This window comes from Lacerta agilis, chromosome 5 (genome assembly GCF_009819535.1).
Source record: "Lacerta agilis isolate rLacAgi1 chromosome 5, rLacAgi1.pri, whole genome shotgun sequence".
NCBI lineage: Eukaryota > Metazoa > Chordata > Lepidosauria > Squamata > Lacertidae > Lacerta > Lacerta agilis.
In genome coordinates this window covers 6468181-6494745 of record NC_046316.1, presented here as the reverse complement: position 1 = coordinate 6494745, position 26565 = coordinate 6468181, and the positions used below count along the sequence as shown (strand labels likewise).

Sequence of the window (26565 nt, the reverse complement as noted above, 5' to 3'; positions counted from 1 at the left end):
GCCGTTCCTCATAAGGCATCGTTTCCAGGCCTTGGACCATTTTGGTTGTCCTCTTCTGGACACGTTCCAGCTTGTCAGTATCCTTCTTGAACTGCTCTTTATTCTTTTGGTTTGACTTTCATAGCTTTCTGTAGTTTCTATAATTGATTTCCCTCTGAGGAAACAGACTCTTATCCAGTGAAACGAGGAAGAGCTGGCATCTCGTTAGGGTTTTAGTTATGAGGGTTTTCATTTGAGTTGTATATATTTTTGTCTAATTCCACTTAGTTGTTTAGGGGCCCTCGTCCCAATTTTTTTGGAGTTGCGTTTAGTTAAGTTTGGGTTATATCTTTACCACATCTTCACCTCGTTTTAGGGATTGTCACGGCTGAGTATTTTATACTTTTTGCCTTGGTTATTATATCCCGTGACTGTCTTTCTGTTTTTTCCACTCTCCTGGTAAGCAGCAGCTGGAGAAGGGCAAATTGAGTGGGGAATTGCCAGCGGCCACTCAGTCCTTTCCCCCACCGCTACTGGTCCACCCTAGACTGCAGCTGGCTTTGGCATTTTACATATAAAAAGCTGCCGCCAAAGATATGGCGGGGGGGTGGTGGTTGGCGGTATTTGTGATGGAGCGTCAATTGCAATTTGGATGTTGGCCCAAGCTGAATGGAACACAGTTGTGATCCAACTGCTACCCACCCCCTGCTACAGAAAGGCCAACAGGGGTGGAAGGAGCACCATTCAAAGTGTTGGTGTTGACCTTGAAAGCCCTAAACAGCCTCGGTCCCGTATACCTGAAGGAGCATCTCCACCCCCATCGTTCAGCCCGGACACTGAGATCCAGCGCCGAGGGCCTTCTGGCGGTTCCCTCATTGTGAGAGGTGAGGTTACAGGGAACCAGGCAGAGGGCCTTTTCGGTAGTGGCGCCCACCCTGTGGAACACTCTTCCATCAGATGTCAAAGAAATAAGCAGCTATCCTATTTTTAAGAGACATCTAAAGGCAGCCCTGTTTAGGGACATTTTTAATATCTAACGCTGTACAGTGGTGCCCCGCTAGACGATTGCCTCGCTAGACGAAAAACTCGCTAGACGAAGGCATTCATCTAGCGGAAGGCAGCCCTGCAAGACGAAAAAGTCTATGGGGCTGCCTCGCAAGACAAAAAAAAATTGTCTTTTTTTTCGTCTAGCGAAAACGCGGCTTGCATTGCTGCTTCGCTAGACGAAAAACCTGCTAGACGAAAATTTTCGCAGGACGAATTATTTTCGTCTAGCGGGGCACCACTGTATTGTTTTAACATTTGTTTGGGAGCCGCCCAGAGTGGCTGGGGAAGCCCAGCCAGATGGGCAGGGTACAAATAAATAAATAAATAAATAATAATAATAATAATAATAATAGTTATTATTATAATTATAATTATACATGCAATCACAACAGCAGAACAATCCTTTCCTAGTGGGCTATTTCTACTATCAACCCCCCCCCCCATGTTTGTTGTTCAGCAGGGAAGACTCGCCATAACACGCTGTGGGGTCACGCCGATAGCAGCAGCAATTTCGCGGCGCTTCTCGCTGTCCGGATAATGGTCCTCATGGAACGTTCTCTCCAGCCCCTCTAGCTGTTCTGGGAAGGAGGGTTGCCGTTAAATGAAAAAGAGAGAGAACCATAATCGTGTGTGAAACAGTTTCAGCCAGACTGCTAATAGCGAAAAACTGGAAGTCAGAAAGAGTACCATTATAAAGAGGATTGGCAACTAAAAATGGCGACGCGCTACAATTTCAGCATCAAAATATATGAGGAATTAAAAGGGATGAAGGAAAAGGAGAGAGAAAATAATTGGAAGTCGTTCAAGGATGATATCAAATTACATATTGAAAAGGCTGATCTCTTGGCAGAGTTGTAAAGGCTCAAGTGAATGGGAAAAAGAAGAAATAAACGTAGATATAAGGGCATGCAGACAGAACAAGGAACAATACAAATGCTGTAACGGGGAGGATGAGAAGCAACCAAGGGGTGGGGGGGGAGAAATCTCCCAGGGAGGGGGGAAAGGGAAATGAGGGTAAATAGGATGTATGTTTTTGTCTATGTAACTTTTATGTAAATTTTTTTGACTCTGTAAGACGTGAAATTAAATAAAATTTATTTTTATTAAAAAAGAAAAAGAGAGAGAGAGAGAGAGAGAGCGCAATGTGAAAGGGAGAAGAGGAAAAGTTCAGAGTGGGGAGGAATAGTATACAACCCTTAAAATATTTGTATCAACACTCCTATACTTCAAAATAAAAATACATTGAAATGTCGCAGCACACCCATGGTCTCTAAGAGGAGAAGAAGAAGAAGAAGAAGAAGAAGAGTTTGGATTTGATATTCGCTTTATCACTACCTGAAGGAGTCTTAAAGCGGCTAACAATCTCTTTTCCCTTCCTCCCCCACAACAAACACTCTGTGAGGTGAGTGGGGCTGAGAGACTTCGGAGAAGTGTGACTAGCCCAAGGTCACCCAGCAGCTGCATGTGGAAGAGAGGAGACGCGAACCCAGTTCCCCAGATAACGAGTCTACCACTCTTAACCACTACACCACTGCTGGCTCTCTGTTCAGAGCTAGCACCATAATGCGAATGGGCTGAGGCTGGGGCTACCGGTAACTATGAGCTCTGAACCTTATCACCTTATTGCTATATGGAAGTGACATTACAGGAGGACTTTTTAAAAATCTCATACCCAGTGCACATTCCACTTCAACATCCCCTGTCTGTCAACCACAGATAACGGGCTACATTCAATGCTGTTCATAAGCCCATCACAATTAATAACAATTGCTAATTTAGATTCATTAATTTCAATGAGTCCACTCTGAGTAAACCATAGTTGGATACAAGCCATCGTTATAAGACAGGGGTCAGCAACTTTTTTCAGCCGTGGGCCAGTCCACCATCCCCCAGACCATGTGGTGGGCCAGACTATTTTTTTGGAGGAGGGGGGGGAATGAACGAACTCCTATGCCCCACAAATAACCCGGAGATGCATTTTAAATAAAAGTACACATTCTACTCGTGTAAAAACACGCTGATTCCCAGACTGTCAACATTTCAAACATTTCATGTCCGGGTTTTTTTTTTTAATGAATTTTCTTTTAACTCATCAACTGCTATATTTCTGTATACCAAGCAGGTATGTAGAGATCTCTAACTGATTTTTGGGTGGCCCAGTTTCAGTTCCAAACTGATGAGCTCCCGGCTACCTGAAAGGAAGGAAAACTCTGGAATTTATCCAGGAAAGAAATCTGGAGGAGGAGCTGTAATGGAATTTCAGAATGGCACTGCAAGGAGTTAAGAGTTACAACATCTCTTATCTTATGACAGGACACCAGCTGGCCAGGGAGCCAATTTCTTATCTATATTGTTTTTGTCCTAGGCAGCTGTTAGCTGGGCTTCAAGCTCAGAGACCTGTCCAAGGAGCTCTGGTGTCTGCTCATGTGGGCCATGAAAATGTTGACGAGAGAAAGATTTAAAAGCGGTTTGGAAACGCTCCTCCACCAACCTCAGTAAAGACAGACTGGTGAAGGTGCTACTGAACATACTAGCCATCATGCTATACTGAGAGGGGCTAAGCATTGCTTACTCTGTCTGTAAAGGTAAATGGACCCCTGACCATTAAGGTCCAGTCACGGACAACTCTGAGGTTGCGGTGCTCATCTCGCATTACTGGCTGAGGGAGCCGGCGTACAGCTTCTGGGCCATGTGGCCAGCATGACTAAGCCGCTTTTGGCGAACCAGAGCAGTGCACGGAAATGCCGTTTACCTCCCCGCCAGAGCGGTACCTATTTATCTACTTGCACTTTGACATACTTTTGAACTGCTAAGTGGGCAGGAGCTGGGACCGAGCAACGGGAGCTCACCCCGTCGCGGGGATTCGAACCGGCCGACCTTCTGCTCAGCAAGCCCTAGGCTCTGTGGTTTAGACCACAGTGAATTCAAAAGTGAATTGGTGCAATTCACTTTTGGGTTGGGTCACTGCATTCAGACCCAGTAAAAAAAAAAAGAAGAAGAAGAAGCTGCTGCTGCTGTTGGCAACACAGGAGACTTGAGGGACTTCAAATGGGTGCTGGTGGTTCAGGATGCAACCGTTACCAACTCATAATACTTCCCTGCTCCACAGCAAAGTGTGTGAGTAAGTAACTGTCCAACCATCTCAGGGGACGACAGAGGATGAGATGGTTGGACAGTGTTCTCGAAGCGACTGGCATGAGTTTGGCCAAACTGCGAGAGGCAGTGAAGGATAGGTGTGCCTGGCGTGCTCTCGTCCATGGGGTCACGAAGAGTCGGACACGACTGAACGACTGAACAACAACAAGTAACTATAACAGGATCCAGCAGCAGTTAACTCTAAGAACACTGTAGCACTGAGGGCTGAGAAGGGACAAGTGCATGAACAGGTATGAATCAGCTCTTAATTGCTTACCAGCACTGTAGAACGTGCGTGTCTTTTTCTGGGGAGGTGGAGCAGTCTCTACTGGAGCTTTGGGTGGCTCTTTCTTCTCCTTGGCCCCATCCTGCTTGCCCTTGGCTGTCTGTAACGAAGAGGCTCTGGAGGACTGCTGGCCTACGAAGTTGGCCGCAGCGCATCTGGCCGATCTGCGCATAGCATGGCCCAGACTTAGGTTCTGGCCCACGCCCTGACTCTGCTGTGGGTTATTTGCATCCTCCAAAGCAGCCGAAGACGCTTTCAGAGAACCAGCAGTGAAAACGGCGTCGCTTCTTTTTTTCACATTCCCCTTTTCCGAAACTTTAAGGCAGTATACTTCTTCTGGGATTTGTGGCTTTGGCTGGTTAACGAGTTCTTGGTTCAGTTCAGCTTCCGGAATAGGGGGGGTCGGGGTTATATTGCTGGCATAGTTTGGTAGGTTCCTGCATATAGTGACAAAATTGAGCTGATGACTATCCAGAGCTGACGACTGTGGAGCCGGCGACCCTGCGCCTTGTCCTATGTAACAGTCCTCTGCCTGCTCTTCCTTTGCAACATCCTTCTCCCTTTCTTTCGTCTCTTCTTCTATGATGACGGCGTGGAGGACGGACATCACACTACTTCTGGCTCCAACCTCACTCTCGAGGTTCCCATTTTGGTCTGTGCACAACAGAGGCTCTCTCAGTCCCTTCCCCTCTTGACCTGCAAACTCCTCCATGCACACTGCAAAGCAAATGAACTGAAATTTTTATTCAAGAAAGCGAGATACAAAAGTAAGAGAGGTCCCTGCTCAAGAGGTTTACAGTCTAAGTTTCAACGGTGGAAAGACAGCAATGCAAGACAGAAAGTGAAGGGTAAAAATAATGAATGGGAGCAGAATTGGCTGTTTCGCTTGGGAATGAAGGGTTAAACCAACAGCTTCCCAGAAATATATATATATGAACTAACACATTTCCAATGTGCAAAAATAAAAACAGCTTCCCGTAACATAAAAAGCCATGTCCTGGTTTTGTGTAATTTGTTCTAATATACATCACAAGTAGCTTATACATTCTGCATCTAATATTATGACCCGTAGAGACCTCTGTCCTTATATCTTACTGAAAAAGCAGATTCCTTACAAAAGATGTACAACCTTCATGAAAAGCTATGTCATGAGACACCTTCCTGCTTAGCCCCTGCCCAACTCCTCTTCCATCTTTATCAGTGTTGCGGTTTGTTTCCTTTCCACTTTAATTTTGCAAATGGTCACCTTTTTCTCAAACTCTTAAAGGTGAAGGTAAAGGGACCCCTGACCATTAGGTCCAGTCGTTTCCAACTCTGGGGTTGTGACGCTCATCTCGCTTTACTGGCCGAGGGAGCCGGCGTACAGCTTCTGGGTCATGTGGCCAGCATGACTAAGCCGCTTCTGGCAAACCAGAGCAACACATGGAAATGCCGTTTACCTTCCCACCAGAGCGGTACCTATTTATCTACTTGCACTTTGACGTGCTTTTGAACTGCTAGGTGGGCAGGAGCTGGGACCGAGCAACGGGAGCTCACCCCGTCGCGGGGATTTGAACCACCGACCTTCTGATCAGCAAGACCTAGGTTCTGTGGTTTAACACACAGTGCCACCCGTGTCCCTCACAACCTCTTAATGACCTCTTAAAAACTGTCACAACCTCTTAATGACTGTCTCAGTCATCTATTAAAACCAACCAACCACCACAGGACAACTCCACGGAGGAATGCTCTGTCAATGGGTATCAGTCACAATAACTAAATGGAACCTCAAGCACCAGATTCTTGGGTCAAACAAATGATGGCCATCATTTTCATGTACTGCTTTGTATCTGGGTTACCACAGCTGGAAACAGAACACTGACCTTTGGGTTTGAACTTGCAAGGCAAGTCATTTAATACACCCTACATATACCCAGTTTTTCCCTCATAAAAGTAGGGAGACAGTACCGATATTTTATAGCGCGCTGTGCAGGCTCCCTTGGCAGTAAAGCGAGATGAGCTCCACAGCCCCAGAATCGTCCTCGACTGGACCTAACCACCAGGGTTCCCTTTCACCTTTACCTTAAATTACATTGACATCATATGAGCCTACGATTCCCAGGTAGCATTCAAGGCCAGATCTGCTTACCCAAAACCCGCATTGTGTGTTTTCAGGCCATTTTGGGGACCGATTATGCTAATGCTATACTTCTTAACATTGGGAGGAGGAAGACCTATCCCTGAACTTTGTGACACCACAACTCGGTCCATCCATGAGGGTGCAGTTGACACTTTAAACTGCCACTGGTGTTGGGACTCTAGTGAGGCAGCATGAGCAGGCACCACCATGTGTGAGGACCATGACAGTGGATAAAAGGTTTGTTCCTCTTGAGAGTCCCATGGACTGCAAGAAGATCAAACCCATCCATTCTTAAAGAAATCAGCCCTGAGTGCTCACTGGAAGGGCAGATCCTGAAGTTGAGGCTCCAGTACTTTGGCCACCTCATGAGAAGAGAAGACTCCCTAGAAAAGACCCTGATGTTGGGGAAGATGGAGGGCACAAGGAGAAGGGGACGACAGAGGATGAGATGGTTGGACAGTGTTCTCGAAGCTACTGGCATGAGTTTGGCCAAACTGCGAGAGGCAGTGAAGGATAGGCGTGCCTGGCGTGCTCTGGTCCATGGAGTCATGAAGAGTCAGACACGACTGAACGACTGAACAACAACAACAACAACATAAGGCCAATTCATCACAGGTCTACATGCTATTGGAATCCACATGCACAACATGTTAAGAAGGATTCAGCGTCACCATGAGCATCAGTCTGGAATTTGGGGCCAAACTAGGCAGCCATGTACACGCACTTCTTTCTGTTCACGTATAAAACAGGAAAGGGGTCGTAGAATCTACTGCCTAAGATGAAAAAGAGTAAACAGGGAGGGAAGTGAAAACCACCTTTCCCTCCCTCTTCCTTTTACTGCTTTGAGCAGCCTTCTCCCAACCCAGTTATGATACCGGAAATGAACAAAGTTCAGGTCAGGATTTGCTTCTCTTCCCTTGCACTCATTTTCATGCAAACAGCCATCCAAGTCCCTGCCATGTCAAGGAAGAGATGTGGATGGCTGGCTCCGAAATCGAGTTCGGCCTTTATTCTCACCCCACTTAACAGGACTGAGTTGGTTTCAAGTCATTCTGATGTTTTCACATGTGAAACAGAAAATAAAAAAATAAGTGCTGCCTGCTGAGTGCGGGCGCTCTGTTTTCCTCATTTGTGTGTGTGTGTGTGTGGCCATCTCACTTTTATTAGAATGCAGCCAAAGAGCATGAAGAAACAGCCGAATAGATACAGGAACTTTCCAAACAGCAAAAAGGTACCAACAACATCAGTTTTAAAAAAAGAACTATGCGAATCCCTAAGAAACAACCTAACAAAAGGCAACAAAAAAAGAGTATTATGGCACCCTAAAAAACAAATTTGTTATGGCATAAGTTTTTGTGGACTACAGCCTACTTTGTTAGATACAGAAAATAAAATCATAGTTGGCAAGTACGTATGAGAAAATGATTAGGTGGGAGCTGGATGGCAATGAGATGTGAAAATTACATTTAGTGATAATAGGGAGTTTAAATGTATGTTCAGCTGCCACACCTCTTACAGGTGGGCTACCAGGCAACCAATGTAAGAGAAGTGGGGGACACTGAACAGGCAAGGCATCTTTCTTTTGTTTCATTTTCGGGCCAAAAGAACAAGAATTTGAACCACCCCACCCCTTTATTTTTCCTGATCCCACAAGCCTTAGATCCTAGCTTTTGTGCTGTGCCTAAGACCTAGCAAAATAAAACTATAGGTTGCATTCACTTAAGTCTTACTCAGAGGAGACGCACTGAAATGTAATAACCAAGTGAGGCCCGTTGATTTCAATAGGTCTACTCCAGGTAAAGCTTAATGGGTTACCACCCTCTGGGGCTTCTGCCCCTTACCATGAAACCCCCATCCAGCAAGGCACCAGACTTTTCATTGCAGTAATTTCCAAAGCTGTGCATGCCAGTTTCCGTGTAGGTTTACTCAGAATCAAGATCCATTGTGTTCAGTGAGATTTACTCCCATGCAAGTTTTAATGCAGAAACACAATAAAAAATAAAATTCCTTCCAATAGCACCTTAGAGACCAACTAAGTTTGTTATTGGTATGAGCTTTCGTTTGCATGCACACTTCTTCAGAAACACAACCAGCGATAGAAACAAAATTCCGTGGCAGCTGGAGGGCATCCAGTAAATGAACCACCGTGCCGGAGCTACCTAAGGGGGGGGGGTCGTTTCGCCCCTTTGCAGAGCTAGGAATGGCGTGCCGATTGGAAAGGGACGTGAAATGGGACTTCCTTCCAAGACGACGGAGTTTGAGGCTACAACGTGCAAAGTAGAGATTGCTCCAGAATTGGGCTTTCTGGACGCAGCATGGGTGTTTGTGTGAATTTCCCACGTCCTTAACTAGAGCGTGTCTAAGAAGCGGCTGCAGGGCTTCTTAGTTGGGCAGAGGGGGTCCCCAAACGCAACAGCCGGCGGCGACAGGTGGGCTCCCGCGCTCCCCTCGGGGCTAATGATAACGCGGGCATAATTGGGGCCATTACATTCTTCTATTGGCAATTAAAGAGGGCAAATCAAAGCTAAGTGCGCAAGAGCTTTTAGGGCGCCGGCGAGTCTTCTCCTCTCCAGGGAAGCGGAGGCATTCGAGAGACACCGAAAGGGCGGCGGGGGAAGGTCCCGGAGGGCTGCTGCCCCTGCCCACCCCGGCTTCCATGGCCCCCCACTTTACCCGCGTCCTGGGGCGGCGGAACAGCAGCAGCCGCCGCTGCCTCCAGCTTGGCGCGCACTTCCATCTTCCGCCTCAGGCGCCGCCGCCGCCGCCCCAGCGCAAGGAGCTTTGTAAGCCGCCGCGCGCGCGGAAGCCGCGGGATGAAGCGCCGACGCCAGGCAATCTCATCGAGGGCACCTGCGCGGCGGGAGGAAGCGGCGGGTCACCCCGAGGCTCCCTTGGCCACCCCACCCACAAGCCGCCTCTCCAGAGTCTGTACCGGATTTACTTATAAGCTAAACTTGGCCCCCCCCAAAAAAAAAAAATCAAAGGAGAGAAAAAAACCACATGGATGTACATTTCCAAAATATAAGATAAAAAACAAATAAAATGAAACATACATACATACATACATACATACATATAGAAACAGTGTTTTGTGTTGTGTAGGAGGAGACTCTTGAGAGTCCCATGGACTACAAGAAGATCAAACCCATCCATTCTTAAAGAAATCAGCCCTGAGTGCTCACTAGAAGGACAGATCCTGAAGTTGAGGCTCCAGTACTTTGGCCACCTCATGAGAAGGGAAGACTCCCTGGAAAAGACCCTGATGTTGGGAAAGATGGAGGGCACAAGGAGAAGGGGACGACAGAGGATGAGATGGTTGGACAGTGTTCTCGAAGCTACTAACATGAGTTTGGCCAAACTGCGAGAGGCAGTAAAGGATAGGCGTGCCTGGCGTGCTCTGGTCCATGGGGTCATGAAGAGTCAGACACGACTGAACGACTGAACAACAACAAGGCTCCTATGATGCAAGTCTTTTGCCCCACCTGCTAGCCTGCTCCCTAAAATATCACTGATTCACTCATTTCTATATATAGGGTGCCTACATTGTGCATGGACTGGTTGCACGGCAACATGTGCAAATGGCTTTAGATACCTATTAGGTCCATAAATTACCATATAGCATATATTTAACACAAAAAACGGCCGCAATTTGTGGCGAAGGACAGCTGGACATAGAAAGGGCCCCATTACCTCCAGTAGCTTAGGGCTTCATCAAAAGTAAATATCCAGCCCTGCTTGGACTGCAACGCCCATCCCTCCCTGACCATTGGTCCTGCTGGCTAGGGAGGGTGGGAGTTGTAGCCCAACAAACACCGGGGACCCTCAAGGTTGAGAAAGGCTGCGTTTGATTGTGGGGCCAGAGAGACCAAGGTTCAAATCACTTGGGCAACCTTGAAGGCCAGCACTGCCTCTCTTAGTCCAACCTACCTCACAGGGTTGTTGTGGAGATTAATTTTTTTTTTTTTGGGAGGGGGGCCACGCACAGACAACCTTGAGTTCATTGGAGGGAAAATATGAGTATAAGTGAAAGAAATAAGTCCCGCTGTGAGGATTTCTCCCAAGGACACACAAAACCTTTTTTTTTTTGTTTCCAGAAGGGAGAAGTTTGTGAGGTTTCGAGACTTTTCTACACCATTTTTCTCTGATAAGGAAAATGTTTAGCATTAAAAAGGCGATTAAAAGATTAAAAAGAGTATTGGAGCATGTGGAACCGCTGCTATCCTGCCTAGATTGGCCCTAATTCTGCCCAGGGTGGTGGTAGGGGGCGGAATCTCAAATACTTGAGGGGCAGTTTCCAACAGAGTGTGTTTTGGAAAGCAGCATGAAAAACATAGCAATCTCAAAGCTGGCAGAAGCAGGTTGGACACAATTTATCTCCATGTATGTTATTTCCTAAGCAGCCTCCCTCCTTTTAAATTAAATCCCACCTTCTTTTTCCAACGAAACTTCTCTGTTGTGAGGATTTGCCCTTAGTCCAGAGTCTGCCAACTCCCCTGACCAGATACCGACTTGGATAGGGCTTGGGCACTGTTAATAGTTTAAGAAGCCAGTGGCGTAGCAAGGGAGGGGCGCCCCGTGTTCCAGGGCAGGATGCACTGCGCATGCCCGGAAGTTCTGGGCATGCGCAGTGCATCCGAGTCGGCGCCGCTGCTCCCGCGGCGACTCACCAAGCGGCAGGTCACCCGGTTGCCCCGGGAGCAGTGGCGCCAGGGTGGATGGACTGTGCATGCACGGCATTTCCGCACATGCGCAGCCCGTCCCAACGTGCATCGTGACGTCGAGACCCCCCGCCTCAGGGGGGTGCCTCCGCGTCGCCGCCCCAGGCGACGCGGAGGCTCCCTCCGCCACTGTAAGAAGCCACCACTTATCATTTAACACAACTCCTGAAAGTGCTCCATCTAGCAGGGGTGAAACTGGACCAGGGGTAGGCAACCTAAGGCCCAGGGGCAGGATGCGGCCCAATTGCCTTCTCAATCCAGCCCGCGGACAGCCTGGGACTCAGCGTGTTTTTACATGAGTAGAATGTGTCCTTTTATTCAAAATGCATCTCTGGGTTATTTGTGGACCATAGGAATTCGTTCATTTTTTCCTTCCAAAATATAGTCTGGCCCCACACATGGTCTGAGGGATGAAAAAAGGTTGCTGACCTGACCCCTGAACTAGACTTTAGTTTACCTGGGTGAAAGACCCAGTTTTGCATCCCCCATGAGTGTTTGCGTACACACATGCACAGGCCGGGAGCCTGTATGATTCCCCTCTGGAGGCTTCACTTGGGGCAAAAAACCCGGCTTGCCCCCTGCACCCCTGTAGCTCCAGCTCTGCATCAGGTCACCCCATATCTTGTTCTGGGGTCAAGAGGTAGTGCCTATCACTAATCCACTGACCTCAGTAAAGACTCCCAGTGTGGCCAGTGTGGTGTAGTGGTTAAGAGCGGCAGACTTGTAATCTGGTGAACCAGGTTCGCGTCTCCGCTCCTCCACATGCAGCTGCTGGGTGACCTTGGGCTAGTCACACTTCTCTGAAGTTTCTCAGCCCCACTCACCTCACAGAGTGTTTGTTGTTGGGGAGGAAGGGAAAGGAGAGTGTTAGCCGCTTTGAGACTCCTTAGGATAGTGAAAAGGGGGATATCAAATCCAAACTCTTCTTCTTCTTCTCCAATTGTTTGAGGAAATAGGCTTCCTGACACTAAGGTCATGTTTGCAAAATGCAATATGGGGTTGTATTGGTTTGTTCCACTATAACTATCATTGTTCCCCCCCAAAAAACTGCCATTACTTTTCCCCATAGGGGAAAGCTATGGGGTCCTGTTGCTTTTCCCCAGCAGATGAAAAAGTAGGTTGAGAAGGGCAATTTTGAGCTGAAAAATAACCAGAGGGAAAAGAAGAAAGCAATTTCCTCTGTGTTCGCTTCTTGTATTGGCTGCTTTGGTTTAAAAGAAGCAACATTGAAGGGAGAATCACAGAACTCCAAGTAACTTACAATTTGAGCTTCAGTTCCACCAACCTTTGTATAAAGAAGAGATCTTTAAAATGTTTGCAAAAGCCAGTTGGGCAAAAACCTATTTAGATTTGTTGGTACCTCGGAGGAAAGCAACTTCACATTTGGAATATTTATAGTTCGGGCACAATGTGTTTTTGGATTGCGTTGTAAGTCTGTTTAAGTGATTTGTGGGCTGCTCCGCTATGTATCTGGCTGCCAAATATTTATACTTGGAAGAATCTGGGTTTTTCTGAAGGCAGATTAGGCAGCCTCAGGTGACAATCCTAGGTGGATTTAACCGGGCCTATGCCCTTTGATTTCAGTGGTCTAAGGTGTGCTTGATCAGGCCATTACAAAAATAGAATGTCCAGTTACACACACTAATCCTGGCTCAGTCTTTGCTACCTTGTTTCTTACACAGCAATATCTTGAATGGCTGCTGATAAAGAACATTGCTTTACATACGGAGTTATGTCTTGCATGGTCTCCACAGCCGATGGCACTTCCATAGGAACATAGTTTGAGGGAGCTTCCTATTTGTGTATCCAGTGCATCTATCATGACTGCCAACCAGTGGCATAGCGTAGGTTGCTGGTGCTTGGGGCAGGCATGCGCACCAGGGGGTGCAGGATGCAGAGGGGGTAAACGGAGTCTGCTGCGACAGCCCAACCCTCGCCGCTAAAGTTGCCGGAGCAGACCCCCCCCTCCACTGGAGCCAAGTGGGGCCGTGCTGCACCAATGGCACCCACACAGTGTGTGTGTGTGTGGACCCGGCTGGACGACATGGCCCTTGGTGGGTGAATCCCCCCAATGCACCCAGAGAGGCTAGAGAGGTGTGTCCCTCAAGATTGGGCACCCAAGGCCACAGGCCCTCTGCCCCCACCCCCCCACCCCCGTGTCCTTGCTGTCAGTGGGTCTGAGGTGTGCACCTTTCCAATCGTATGCTACTTGTAAATAGCAGGGATTGAATCTGGGACCATCTGCACAGAAAGCATGTACCCTTTGCCCTTAAAAGACACCTACTGGCAGGCACCAAGCAGTCATTTCTCAGTTGTCCCTGCTAGGGCCCCCCAGCAATCTGACCCATTGCCTTCTCTTTGTAGGGAGTTTGTGCATTCCTAAGGCTCTTGGGCTGGCCACAAACGCTTTCTGAGCATAATCTTCAAGCTGAGAATAAGAAAAAAAAATGTTATCCAGCTAAAGAAGTGGCTGCAGAAGAAAGGGAGGTGTTAATGGCAAGCATGTCTTCCTTCCCCCTCCATTCTTAGTCAACTTCCCTGTATAGATTTTCTCTGGATTTCTTCTCCTGTTCCTTTAATTACACACTGGCTTGCAGAAATTAGTAGCAGGTGGAGCTTTTCTGACACAGAGACAAATGGTGTGAAATGCTTTCACCTGCCAAATTTGTGTGTGTCAATTTACTGTTAAAAGCACAGGAGCAGACCAGGGAAAGTTGGCAAACCTGACTCACTTTCATTCATATATATATACGTGGCAATTAAACTAAAGAAGTACGTGGCAATTAAACTAAATGAAGTATTTCATTTAGTTTAATTGCCACGTACTTCTTTAGTACGTGGCAATTAAACTAAATGAAGTATTTCAAACAGAAAAGCCAATTTCCATGGCAAGACATATAAAATATATTTTTTTGCATTTCTCTAGCATCTTCTTTTTTTGTAAGACTTCAAAGCATTTGGGAACATTATTAGCTTCACACCTTTCTGTGAGGTAAGTCATAGTCTCATTTGGCAGAGCAGAAACTGAAGCAAAGGCCCCAAGCGAGGAGTTCATGCATTGGAACAATGGCAGTGTCAATAATTGGTTCCCAGAAGTCCTAATACCCAGTTTCCAACTGGGTATTTCTTATTTGAAACCATCAAACCAAAGCTAAGGCAGGTTTTTTCTTCTTCTCTTTTTCCTCCTCTGGTGATGTGCAGGAAGAGAATCTTTCCACCAAGTCAGTTTTCATTTCTTTGGTACGTATTGTGTCCTGTATCGGTTAAACATTAGCTGATGGCCTCAAGGGAGGTTTCTCTTCCAGAAAACCAAATACAGCAATGTACCGTTGGGTTAAGGAGCCACAATGGAGATGAGCTTTAAAGAGTTTGTCTTTGGGGAAAACAGGGCCCTATCTCTTATGAAAGACTTGTTGTTTTGCATACTTGACACGCTGTTCCTCCTTCAGATTCATCTGGCGCGCTTGCTTGCTGGAGATTATTTCCACTTGATCGGAAGGAAACCAGCCTCTTTCCCCATCAGAGAGTTTCACTCCTTCAAACCACCCTGCAGAGTGAGCAGATACAAAGGGTGAAACATTCAGATAAACATTCAGTGGGTTGCTACAGTCTACAAGTTACAAGGGACGCCAGTGGCACTGTGGTCTAAACCACAGAGCCTAGGGCCTGCCGATCGGAAGGTCGGCAGTTCAAATCCCCGCGACGGGGTGAGTTCCCATTGTTCGGTCCCAGCTCCTGCCCACCTAGCAGTTCAAAAGCACGTCAAAGTGCAAGTAGATAAATAGGTACCGCTCCAGTGGGAAGGTAGACACAAGGAAAGCAGTATTTTCCATTTTTGATTCTTCAACGATGTAAGCAATTTCCTAGTTCCAAAGGAAACCACCTTCCAGGTCGTGGCCACCACATGACATTTTCAACTCCCAACTGCTCAAACTCTTTCCTGCCCCGTACAGCACCTTGCCACAACATTGCCAAACCCGCTCACCGTCACTACTTTGCTGCAGGACCATAATTATATCTGCTTTCTCCAGTGCCAGCTCATCATTCTCTCGGGCTTTGTATGGCCTCACACACTGAACCTGAAGTTTATCTAAGAGGGCTTGGAAGAGAAAGAAAGAATATCGTGATTGCCAGTTACCAGGTATGTTTGTTGATAGCCATTCAAATGAGTTGGGTGGTTCTTTTTTAAAACAAGCAAGCAAAGAAACCTAAAATGTACTTGAAAAAAATAAAACACTGAATTTGTCACTACAGCTTGGGCAAATGTACACGCATCTCTTTTTTATTTTGAATAAAACGTTCTGTACCATTCCTGGTTCTTCAGTTTTGAGATTTGTGTATTCAATGTAAACTGAGTCTTAACTTAGTTTAACTGCATATCCAGTAAGAATTCTCATCCTTGATTGAAGGAATGCACACATTTCTGGTTTTAGTTCTTCATATGTAAAGTAATGTGATGGGCACAATGAAAAAACGTCAATCACTCATCTCCTACTACTCTCCTGACCCCCCCCCCCAATATATATATATATATATATATATATATATATATATATATATATATATATATATATATATATATATATATATATATATATAATTTCGTGCTGCTGCAGTGTTAATAAAGAACTTGCAGCAGAAATAAGTGCCCAGGATCAATGTGTACTGTATTTCACTTAACAGATTTATATGCCATTTGACACGGTATATCCAAGTGGTAGGCAGTACAAAAAGCACAGTAAAAATATAAAACAATGGAAACTCAGTGTAAAATTCATCATGAATAAATATAAGAGTTGGAGTCACACTTCTAGAAACACCTGAGAAAACAGAAATGCTTTGAGAAAGCACCTGATTGTTGATACTGTAGGTATTTGCTTGTCTTAAGATTTAGTGTCAGGAGTATAACGTATTCCTGGACACAGCAGAGTTAACTGCAGCCTTTTCTGGAAGCTTCTGGCTGTTGTGTAATTAACTGGACAGCACAACGCAGGAACTCAGCAACTCACTTGGATAACTATATACAGTATTTATTGAAGCAACTAGTATCCATAAGTTACTATGTACAGACTTTACAAATAAAAGAAACAAAACATAAAATCTTTCCTCTCTGTCTCTCTCTCTCTCTCATCAACCTACACTGACCACTTTTTCCACACCAACCTAACACTAACACACAAGCTCTCACACAGAGCTCACTCTTTAGGAACTCATTGACCAATCACAGGTCATGCTAAGGGTCTAGAGAGAGAGCAGATCTGGGCTTTCTGCCAACTGGTAATTGCTTGAAGATAGACAGCTGAATTTCTGCACGTAGGCAATTTGAAATCTCTAACAGCTTGCTATTGTATATACGTAATGCCCGTATTATGTGAGCTAGCCCTTTGCAGTCTATGTCTGGAGCAATCTTACCAGGGTCATCCAAAAGGTCAGGCTCAGTTTGCTGGGGCATAAGAGCAGAAATCCACCTCAGCTTCTCACTCCTGCAGCAGGGGGAAGAAAAGTGAAAAGCACTGAGGAGAGAGGCATTCCAGGTTGTACGCGGCAGTTGCTGGTGAAATGCCAAGATGTGTAGTAGCATACTTTGCTCCTTTTACTTGTGGCACACCATGAGTCATGCTCATACCTTGCTAGCTAGCTAGCCAACTAACTAACTAACTAACTAACTAACTAACTAACCAACCAACCAACTAACTAACTAGCTAACTAATGATTTTTAAGGAAGCCACTGTTCTTGGCAGAGCCAGCTCGATATGTTTTGGTACTAGAGGTGAACCACAAAATGGCGCCCCCTGCTATGCAAGGAAGGGTGATTGGATATCTACATGCCAGGGACTAGCTGGATACGGATTAGTGGGCACCGGAAGAAGGGTTGGAGAACGACTTGGAAGAAGGGATCAGTAGTGGGGCAGGAGAGCTGAAAATAATGCCACATATTTCACATCTGGCAACCAATGAGCCCCTTTGGTTTCTAGTACATGGGTAGACGAGACCTTGGGCTAGTCACACTTCTCTGAAGTCTCTCAGCCTCACTCACCTCACCGAGTGTTTGTTGTGGGGGAGGAAGGGAAAGGAGAATGCTAGCCGCTTTGAGACTCCTTCGGGTAGTGATAAAGCGGGATATCAAATCCAAATTCTTCTTCTTCTTCTTCTTCTAAAAAGCCCAGGACACAAATTTTCACAGCCCTTTAGCAGCCCTTAATGGACCTAATGAATTGTTGCTTTTGATTTATGGTGCTGGAGGAGACTCTTGAGAGTCCCATGGACTGCAAGAAGATCAAACCTATCCATTCTTAAAGAAATCAGCCCTGAGTGCTCACTAGAAGGACAGATCCTGAAGTTGAGGCTCCAGTACTTTGGCCACCTCATGAGAAGGGAAGACTCCCTGGAAAAGACCCTGATGTTGGGAAAGATGGAGGGCACAAGGAGAAGGGGGCGACAGAGGATGAGATGGTTGGACAGTGTTCTCAAAGTTACTAACATGAGTTTGGCCAAACTGCGAGAGGCAGTGAAGGATAGGGGTGCCTGGCGTGCTCTGGTCCATGGGGTCACAAAGAGTCGGACACGACTGAACAAGAACAACAACAATGGACCTAACGTTCATTAATTTCAATGTGTCGACTCTGGGTGATATTCAGCTATCGGTTGGAGTGTTTAAACAATGCCTCTGCCTAGGCTAATTCTGTAAATGAATGCAGATATTACAAAATGCTGGGTCATACCCTTTTTGCCATTATTTTGAGCTTCTTTTGAGGAGAGGGAGAACATAAATGCAAGAATAAATAAGTTGCGCAAAAGGCAAAAAGAAGCCGGTAATTCTGGCAGGAGGTAGCAAACAAGGTCAACCCTCAGCTGGATGCAGAGCTGAGCTTGCAAGACCTCCCCTTCAGACTTTGCAGGTTTCTCACCTTGCTACATATCTTGCTGGAAAGACTGTTAATGTGGAATAAAACTGATTACACCTCACGTAACAAAAAACCAAAAAAAATAGCTCTGTGTTGATTTTAGTAAATACACGATTGCACAAGGCACCATCTCATCCTTATCACTCTGAAAGTTAAACTAAGGAATGTGTGGTGCTGGGAGTTTCTCCAACGCAAAAAATAAAAATAAAAATTGGCTTTTGCTTACTGTGTTTCTGTACGGAAGAGGAACTCCACTTTTTTCCCCTGATTGTTCTGCAGCAGGAAGAGGCGGAAGAGGTTTTTGCTTGAGCCGTGCAGCTTCATTTCACACTTCTCCCCACGCACGTTTGAGGAAGCAGCAAAATCGAATACAATAAAGCGCCCATTCCTGCAGGGGATAGAGAAAGAAAAGAAAGGGGGGCGTTTTAAAAAGCTTGGTTTTAAAGAGCAAGAAAGAGAACTCCTTGCCATTGCTGGCATAAGGGTATTTTGTGCCCTAGCATATTCTGAGTGCCAGCCCCCCTGCTCTTCACGCATAACACAACTGAGCTGTCCCTTTTATAACGATTTAAGGCAATAACTCATAGCCCCATAATTTATCTCAGTTTAGCTTTTGATTAAGAGAAAGGCAGGTAGCATATCTGCTGAATAAGCCCACTGGGAAAATAGCCTTATCTGTGGCTAAATTCCTCTTCCTGGCGCTCAAGTGTCGGAAGCGCAAAATCGAATGTCTCGATGTGGGTTATCTGTGCTGTCCTATTTTAATTGTGTATCCCTCTGATTTTTTTTAGTTCTATAATTTTGTATTGAGAAATGTTTCCCTCCCCCTCTTCTTTCTGACTATCGGTCGAATAAAGGATATGTATGTATGTACAATACATTTTAGTGATGGAAGATGGAAAATTGCATACCTTCCCTAAATTAAAATAAAGTCCCATTTTAAAAAATTGTGCCACCTGAATGCAAAGCCATCTTGAGCTCCCATTGTTCGGTCCCAGCTCCTGCCCACCTAGCAGTTCGAAAGCACGTCAAAGCGCAAGTAGATAAACAGGTACTGCTCCGGCGGGAAGGTAAACGACGTTTCCATGCGCTGCTCTGGTTCGCCAGAAGCGGCTTAGTCATGCTGGCCACATGATCCGGAAGCTGTCTGCGGACAAACGCCGGCTCCCTCGGCCTAGAGAGCGAGATGAGCGCCGCAACCCCAGAGTTGCCCGCGACCGGACCAAACGGTCAGGGGTACCTTTACCTTTTTACTATAACACAACCTCTTTCATCCATGTCTCTAGCTGCAATCATGTGATTCTTTTAAAATATTTCAATTAATCTGAAATTGTGTAAATAAAAAGAACGCTGAGTGTCAAGTAAGTATTTTTGTGGGGGGAGAATTTAACAAAAACTTTCCTATGCTGAATATTTATACATATTGGGACTTGTAAAAGTGGGGGTGGGGACTAAGAATATGATAATGTTTGTTTTATTAACTTCATAAATTTCCAGACGTTTCCAGAAATTATTTATGCATTACTATAATAATAAAAATAATATTTATTATTTGTACCCTGCCCATTTGGCTGGATTTCCCCAGCCACTTTGGGCGGCTTCCAACAAAAATCAAATACATTAAAATACCACACATTAAAAGCTTCCCTAAACAGGGCTGCCTTCAGATGTCCTCTAACTGTCTGGTATCTCTTTGACATCTGAAGAGAGGGAGTTCCACAGGGCGGGCGCCACTACTGAGAAGGCCCTCTGCCTGGTTCCCTGTAGCTTTGCTTCTCGCAGTGAGGGAACCGCCAGAAGGCCCTCGGCGCTGGATCTCAGTGTCCGGGCTGAATGATGGGGGTGGAGACGCTCCTTCAGGTATACAGGACTGAGGCCGTTTACTAAGAGGAAAGGACACTGGCCACCTCATGAGAAGAGAAGACTCCCTAGAAAAGACCCTGGTGTTGGGAGAGATGGAGGGCACAAGGAGAAGGGGACGACAGAGGATGAGATGGTTGGACAGTGTTCTTGAAGCGACTGGCATGAGTTTGGCCAAACTGCGGGAGGCAGTGGAGGATAGGGGTGCCTGGCATGCTCTGGTCCATGGGGTCACAACTGAACGACTGAACGACAACAAGAGGAAAGGAAATTGAAGGGAAAGGAACTGGCCCACCTCTTGTTTGCATAACTAGGATGTTACGATTGCTGAGGGATAACTGTTGAGTGAAAGATGGAGCAATGGAGCCCTTCCCCCAACACTTACTCTCTGGGACGAGATAGGAGCAGGTAGTCATTAAAGAGGTGCAGGTGGATCGGCCGGGTGGTCAGTTTCCACTTCAAGCTCAAGTTGTACTCCAGCGCTGTGAGTTCCCCGCTTTTCACCAGCCGCCGTGACTGCGAGATGAGTGGGAAAATCTGCAAGTGCAAGAATAATTGCTCTAGGTGAGGCCCAGGGCATAAAAGGTAAAGGTAAAGGTATCCCTGACCATTAGGTCCAGTCACGGATGACTCTGGGGTTGTGGCGCTCATCTCGCTCTATAAGCTGAGGGAGCCGGCGTACAGCTTCTGGGTCATGACTAAGCCATTTCTGGAGAACCAGAGCAGCACATGGAAACGCTGTTTACCTTCCCGCCAGAGGGGTACCTATTTATCTACTTGCACTTTGACGTGCTTTCGAACTGCTAGGTGGGGATTCGAACTGCCGACCTTCTGATCGGTAAGCCCTAGGCTCTGTGGTTTAGCCCACAGCGCCACCCGCGTCCCATTGCCCCAAAGGTCTCATTGTAACTCCAGTTATTCAAGGCACAAGTTTTGAGAGCTGCTCTCTTCTCCCTGCACAGAGGTGGAGAAGATTTCTTAGCCCATCTCCGGTGCTAAGGGGCAAGGGCTAGGGGAAAGAAAAGATGAGCAGTGCAAACATGCCATATTCCGGATTGTTCTGTGAGCCTGTAGAATATTCCACTGAAAAGGAGTTGCATATGGGATGGATCATGAAAGAATACCACTTTAGGGATGAAACAAAATTAAAAATTTCCTTCCAGTAGCACCATAGAGACCAACTAAGTTTGTTCTTGGTATGAGCTTCCGTGTGCATGCACACTTCTTCAGATACACTGAAACAGAAGTCACCAGACCCTTATATATAGTGAGAGAGTGAGGAGGGGTATTACTCAGAAGGGGGGTGGGAATGGGGGATTGGCTGATAGGTGTGGTAAACCAGTTGACGACTATTAACGACTGCAATTGGTCTTACAGGAAAAATGAAAGGATGAAATGGCCAAAAATAGCTTTATCATGTATAATGAGATAAGAATCCAATGTCTCTATTCAGACCAGGTCTGTTTGGCGTAGTGGTTAAGAGTGGTAGACTCGTAATCTGGGGAACCGGGTTCACGTCTCCACTCCTCCACATGCAGCTGCTGGGTGACCTTGGGCTAGTCACACTTCTCTGAAGTCTCTCAGCCTCACTCACCTCACAGAGTGTTTGTTGTGGGGGAGGAAAGCAAAGGAGAATGTGAGCCGCTTTGAGACTCCTTCGGGTAGTGACAAAGCGGGATATCAAATCCAAACTCTTCTTCTACTACACATTGGAAGGTGGCTGCGACCAGTAAACGGGTCACACATCGCTCTGCACACAGATCACCCAGCTGTTGCCTGATGGCATGAAGGGTACTGTACTTAGCCCTCTCCCCAATACCACATCAGTGAGGGCAACCTTTCCTATAAGACTGTATTGGGGAACCTGTGGTCCCTCAGCTCCAGCCAGCATAGCCAATGGTTAGGGAGCTGTATGCCCAACAACATCAGAAAGGCCACAGGTTCTCCTGTCCCTTCTGCAAGACAGGGATAAGCTGAAGGCCCTCTTGGTGACCAGGGCAGTTCACTAGTAGATTAGCTCTGGTCATAGAATCACAGAGTTGGAAGGGACCCTGAGCATCATCTAGCAGAAATTGCATCCATAGGGGGATCAAACCTGTGACCTTGGCATCATCAGCTCTAACCAACTATGTTAACTTTTGGGGGCTATCTATGCATGAATAAAGCAGGTGGCTGCAATACAGTGTCAGGCGGGGGAAGCTGTAACCCCCTGAATGAATGTTTACCTTGCACTCAAACTCCATATTTTTACTCAAGTAGATTAGCTCCTCGGTGCTCCTCATACGCTGGACATTTTCATTGCAATCTTTGATGAGCTGCGGAAAGGAAAATGCTATTAGGGTGGGGGAAGTGTTGGGAAAAAATGGGGGGGGGGACGTCCCGTTCTCAAGGTGGAAAGGGTGACAGGGTGTGGGTTTAGGAGGCAGAGAATGGAATCGAGCCACCTGGTTTTCGCAGGAGCAATGCAAGAATCTTGAGTTGGCTAGACCATTTCTTATGTTCCCTCAGGGAATCCTCTGGCTGAGTTCAGCTAATTTCAAATCCATTGTTCATCCCATGACCCTCTTTTATTCTCTAAACAATAAACCTCAATCATTTAGGAAGCTGCGTAAGCTTCTTCCAGCATAGCAGAAAAACCATTGGGGTACCTCATAATAATAATAGAATAATAGAATCCTAGAGTTGGAAGAGACCATAAGGGCCATCCAGTCCAACCCCCTGCCAAGCAGGAAACACCATCAAAGCATTCCTGACAGATGGCTGTCAAGCCTCCGCTTAAAGACCTCCAAAGGAGGAGACTCCACCACACTCCTTGGTAGTAAATTCCACTGCCGAACAGCTCTCACTGTCAGGAAGTACTTCCTAATGTTGAGGTGGAATCTTCTTTCTTGTAGTTTGAATCCATTGCCCCGTGTCCGCTTCTCTGGAGCAGCAGAAAACAACCTTTCTCCCTCCTCTATATGACATCCTTTTTATATATTTGAACATGGCTATCATATCACCCCTTAACCTTCTCTTCTCCAGGCTAAACATACCCAGCTCCCTAAGCCGTTCCTCATAAGGCATCGTTTCCAGGCCTTTGACCATCTTGGTTGCCCTCCTCTGGACACGTTCCAGCTTGTCAGTATCCTTCTTGAACTGGGGTGCCCAGAACTGGACACAGTATTCCAGGTGAGGTCTGACCAGAGCGGAATACAGTGGTAGTATTACTTCCCTTGATCTAGATGCTATACTCCTATTGATGCAGCCCAGAATTGCATTGGCTTTTTTAGCTGCTGCATCACACTGTTGCCCTGCCCATTTGGCTGGGTTTCTGGCTGTGAGTGGCCTCAGTAATGACGAAAAACAACAGTGTAGACAGAGACCAATCTTAAGGGAGAGGTTACACAGACAGCACTGTTCCATTTGTGGGTCAGGCTTGGTATTGAGGGAACTGGTTACTTTGGATCAAACACTCCTTCATGAAAAGGCTCACCAGCTAGATTTCTTTAGTGTTCAAGATATGCATCTGGGTCTCATTACCCATGCTGGAAGTTACATCCCTTTGGGTCTAACCTTTCCCAGGCACCCTCTATTTAGAGGGGAACACTCAAACATTTGTGGTTAATTATAGAACATAATTCAGAATATTCTACCGCCAGCTGTGTCTCGGACAGAGTGCTGGACTTAGACTGAGGAGACCCGTGTTCAGATCACCCCTCAGTAGATGGCATTGGCCCAGTAACACACAGTTGATTCACACAGAGAATGGATACATTATGCATCCAAACCACAGTGTTGGGTTACATGCATGCATTACTGCACCTAACTTGGAGCCACTTCCAAACTATTATTTGTTGCGTGTTTTTAATTAACAGGGGAAGAGAAGTCGCTCGGGTATCTAAGGAATTCATATCTCACGCGCCTCAGAAAGCGACAGCATGGGTACCTCAGCTTCTATCTACTGGGAATTTGTGGCCCGGAAGAGTCGAGAAAACTTTTGAGCCATTTGTGTGAGGTAGCCAGAAGTGGTGAGAGGGCTGATGAATGGGTTTCCAACACCCTTTACCTTTTCAAGTGCGTCGTATGCTTGAGTGGCCTGCAATTCTTCATCGGCACCAGGCCGAGTTCTTTTCAGTATGTTCTGCAGGAGGGAAGCAAAGGGTTTTGGGTAAGAGATTAAATACTTGGCTAATTTATGGATTTATTTTTATTTTATTTTTTAAAATAATTTTTATTCGGTTTTCCAATTATAAAAACCACATCATATAATTATAAATATCAATTAATCCAAATAGTCCAAATAAGCCCAAATATATTGCCGAATTATTGATTTTTATATGACTTCCCTTGCTTCAGACAATTAGCATTTTGATCGGTTTCATAATTCCGTTGCTTTCCGTAATCCGATGTCATCCATCTCCTTTCTGATGTTATCCGTCGTTCTTTCTGCTTTTCTTTCACACCACTGAGTGCAATTTATGGATTTATTTTGAGGCAGTGCTAAATTAAAGGCGATCCCTCTGGCCGGCAGCTAGTTTTTATAGGGGAAAATTTTGAGAGAAGGTGCTTGGTCAATCCCTCAACTTCCATCCCCTAGAAAGATTTGCCAGAAAGTTCTGTTGCCACAGATGTTACGTGCTCCACACCTTGTTTGATTCTAGGCTGATAACAGAGAACTAAGGGAGGGCGGCAGGACCTGTTAGGGGTTCCAGTTTTTAAACTTATTTCAAAAACAAGTTTTTCAAACTCCCTTTGAAGTTGTTCTTTCATGGACCAAGTTTCAGCACTCCTCCTAAAACTTCCCAGAAATAATAATAATAATAATAATAATAATAATAATAATAATAATAATAATAATAATAATAATAATATATTATTATTTATACCCCATCCATCTGGCTGGGTTTCCCCAGCCACTCTGGGCGGCTTCCAACAGAATGTTAAAATACAACAATCTATTAAACATTAAAAGCTTCCGTAAACAGGGCTGCTTTCAGATGTCTCCTAAAAGTCTGGTAGTTGTTTTTCTCTTTGACATCTGGTGGGAGGGTGTTCCACAGGGTGGGTGCCACTAGTGAGAAGGCCCTCTGCCTGGTTCCCTGTTACTTGGCTTCTCACAGCGAGGGAACCGCCAGAAGGCCCTCGGCACTGGATCTCAGTGTCCGGGCAGAACGATGGGGGTGGAGACGCTCCTTTGGGTATACTGAACTGAGGCCGTTTAGGGCTTTAAAGGTCAGCACTAACACTTTGAATTGTGCTCGGAAACGTACTGGGAGCCAATGTAGATCTCTCAGGACCGGTGTTATGAGGTCTCGGCGGCCGCTCCCAGTCACCAGTCTAGCTGCCGCATTCTGGATTTGTTGCAGTTTCTGGGTCACCTTCTAAAGTAGCCCCACACAGAGCGCATTGCAGTAATCCAAGCGAGAGATAACTAGAGCATGCACCACTCTGGTGAGACAGTCCGCGGGCAGGTAGGGTCTCAGCCTGCATACCAGATGGAGCTGGTAGACAGCTGCCCTGGACACAGAATTAACCTGCACCTCATGGACACCATGGACAGAAATGGGTATAAATCAGGCATAGGCAAACTCGGCCCTCCAGATGTTTTTTGGCCTACAACTCTCATGTTCCCTAGCTAGCAGGACCAGTGGTCAGGGGTGATGGGAGTTGTAGTCCCGAAACATCTGGAGGGCCGAGTTTGCCTGTGCCTGGTATAAATATTGGAATTAAGCCATGCTCCTGGGGAAGAGGTGAGTGCATAATGGCAGAGCACAGGTTTTGAAAATTTAAAAGGTTAAATTCCTGCCACCTCCACCGAAACAATTTCAGACAGAAGCTCCTGGAAAACACCTTTTTAGACTGAGTCAGATTTCTACAAGGCAAAGCTCCGGTTTGCTGCCATTGCATGCATGTAAATGTCAAATACCTTTGTAATAGAGAAGTGGGCAATTTTACCTGGAGAAGGAGTTTAAGTCTTGTGATGCGCTGGAATGGGAGGATGAGGAAGGATTTGAGAGAGAGGCGCTGGCAAACAGGATCACTTTCTAGTTTCTCCAAAACCTGTTGGAAGGCAGGGACGTCATTCCTGCCAGAGAGAAGACACGACAGATTAGATTGACTCCCAACTAGAAAAGCTGAGGGTGCTGAAGAGGCCAGAGACCATCTTGGCTGTGAGTCCTGGAAGACCTGCTCTCTCCCTTGTGGGTCTTTGCCACCTGGCCTGCGAGGCTGAACAGAATCTCGGGCTGGGGTGGTGTTGGGAGAGATATTAATCTTTTGTATCTTTATTAAACTAAGATCATGGCCACTGGTCCCATCACCTCCTGGCAAATAGAAGGGGAAGAAATGGAGGCAGTGAGAGATTTTACTTTCTTGGGCTCCATGATCACTGCAGATGGTGACAGCAGTCACGAAATTAAAAGACGCCTGCTTCTTGGGAGAAAAGCAATGACAAACCTAGACAGCATCTTAAAAAGCAGAGACATCACCTTGCAGACAAAGGTCCATATAGTTAAAAGCTATGATTTTCCCAGT

The 26565-nt window shown here is 46.2% G+C and overlaps 2 protein-coding genes across 2 annotated transcripts in view; both read right to left on the bottom strand.

The window, feature by feature from the left end:
* The window catches only part of NOBOX (NOBOX oogenesis homeobox), a 29627-nt gene extending 20302 nt beyond the window's left edge, over positions 1–9325 (bottom strand). Inside the window, exons 1-3 of the mRNA XM_033148349.1 lie at positions 9240–9325; positions 4439–5164; positions 1498–1604 (exon numbers count right to left, since the gene is read on the bottom strand). Coding sequence (XP_033004240.1) covers positions 1498–1604; positions 4439–5164; positions 9240–9303 — 897 coding nt within the window. The 5' untranslated portion in view covers positions 9304–9325. The remainder of the gene's footprint in view (positions 1–1497; positions 1605–4438; positions 5165–9239) is intronic.
* A 5135-nt stretch (positions 9326–14460) lies between these two features.
* Positions 14461–26565, bottom strand: part of ARHGEF5 (Rho guanine nucleotide exchange factor 5) — a 48500-nt gene continuing 36395 nt past the window's right edge. The window contains exons 8-15 of the mRNA XM_033148348.1: positions 25987–26116; positions 24098–24172; positions 22275–22364; positions 20435–20586; positions 18416–18577; positions 16697–16767; positions 15270–15383; positions 14461–14831 (exon numbers count right to left, since the gene is read on the bottom strand). Coding sequence (XP_033004239.1) covers positions 14677–14831; positions 15270–15383; positions 16697–16767; positions 18416–18577; positions 20435–20586; positions 22275–22364; positions 24098–24172; positions 25987–26116 — 949 coding nt within the window. The 3' untranslated portion in view covers positions 14461–14676. The remainder of the gene's footprint in view (positions 14832–15269; positions 15384–16696; positions 16768–18415; positions 18578–20434; positions 20587–22274; positions 22365–24097; positions 24173–25986; positions 26117–26565) is intronic.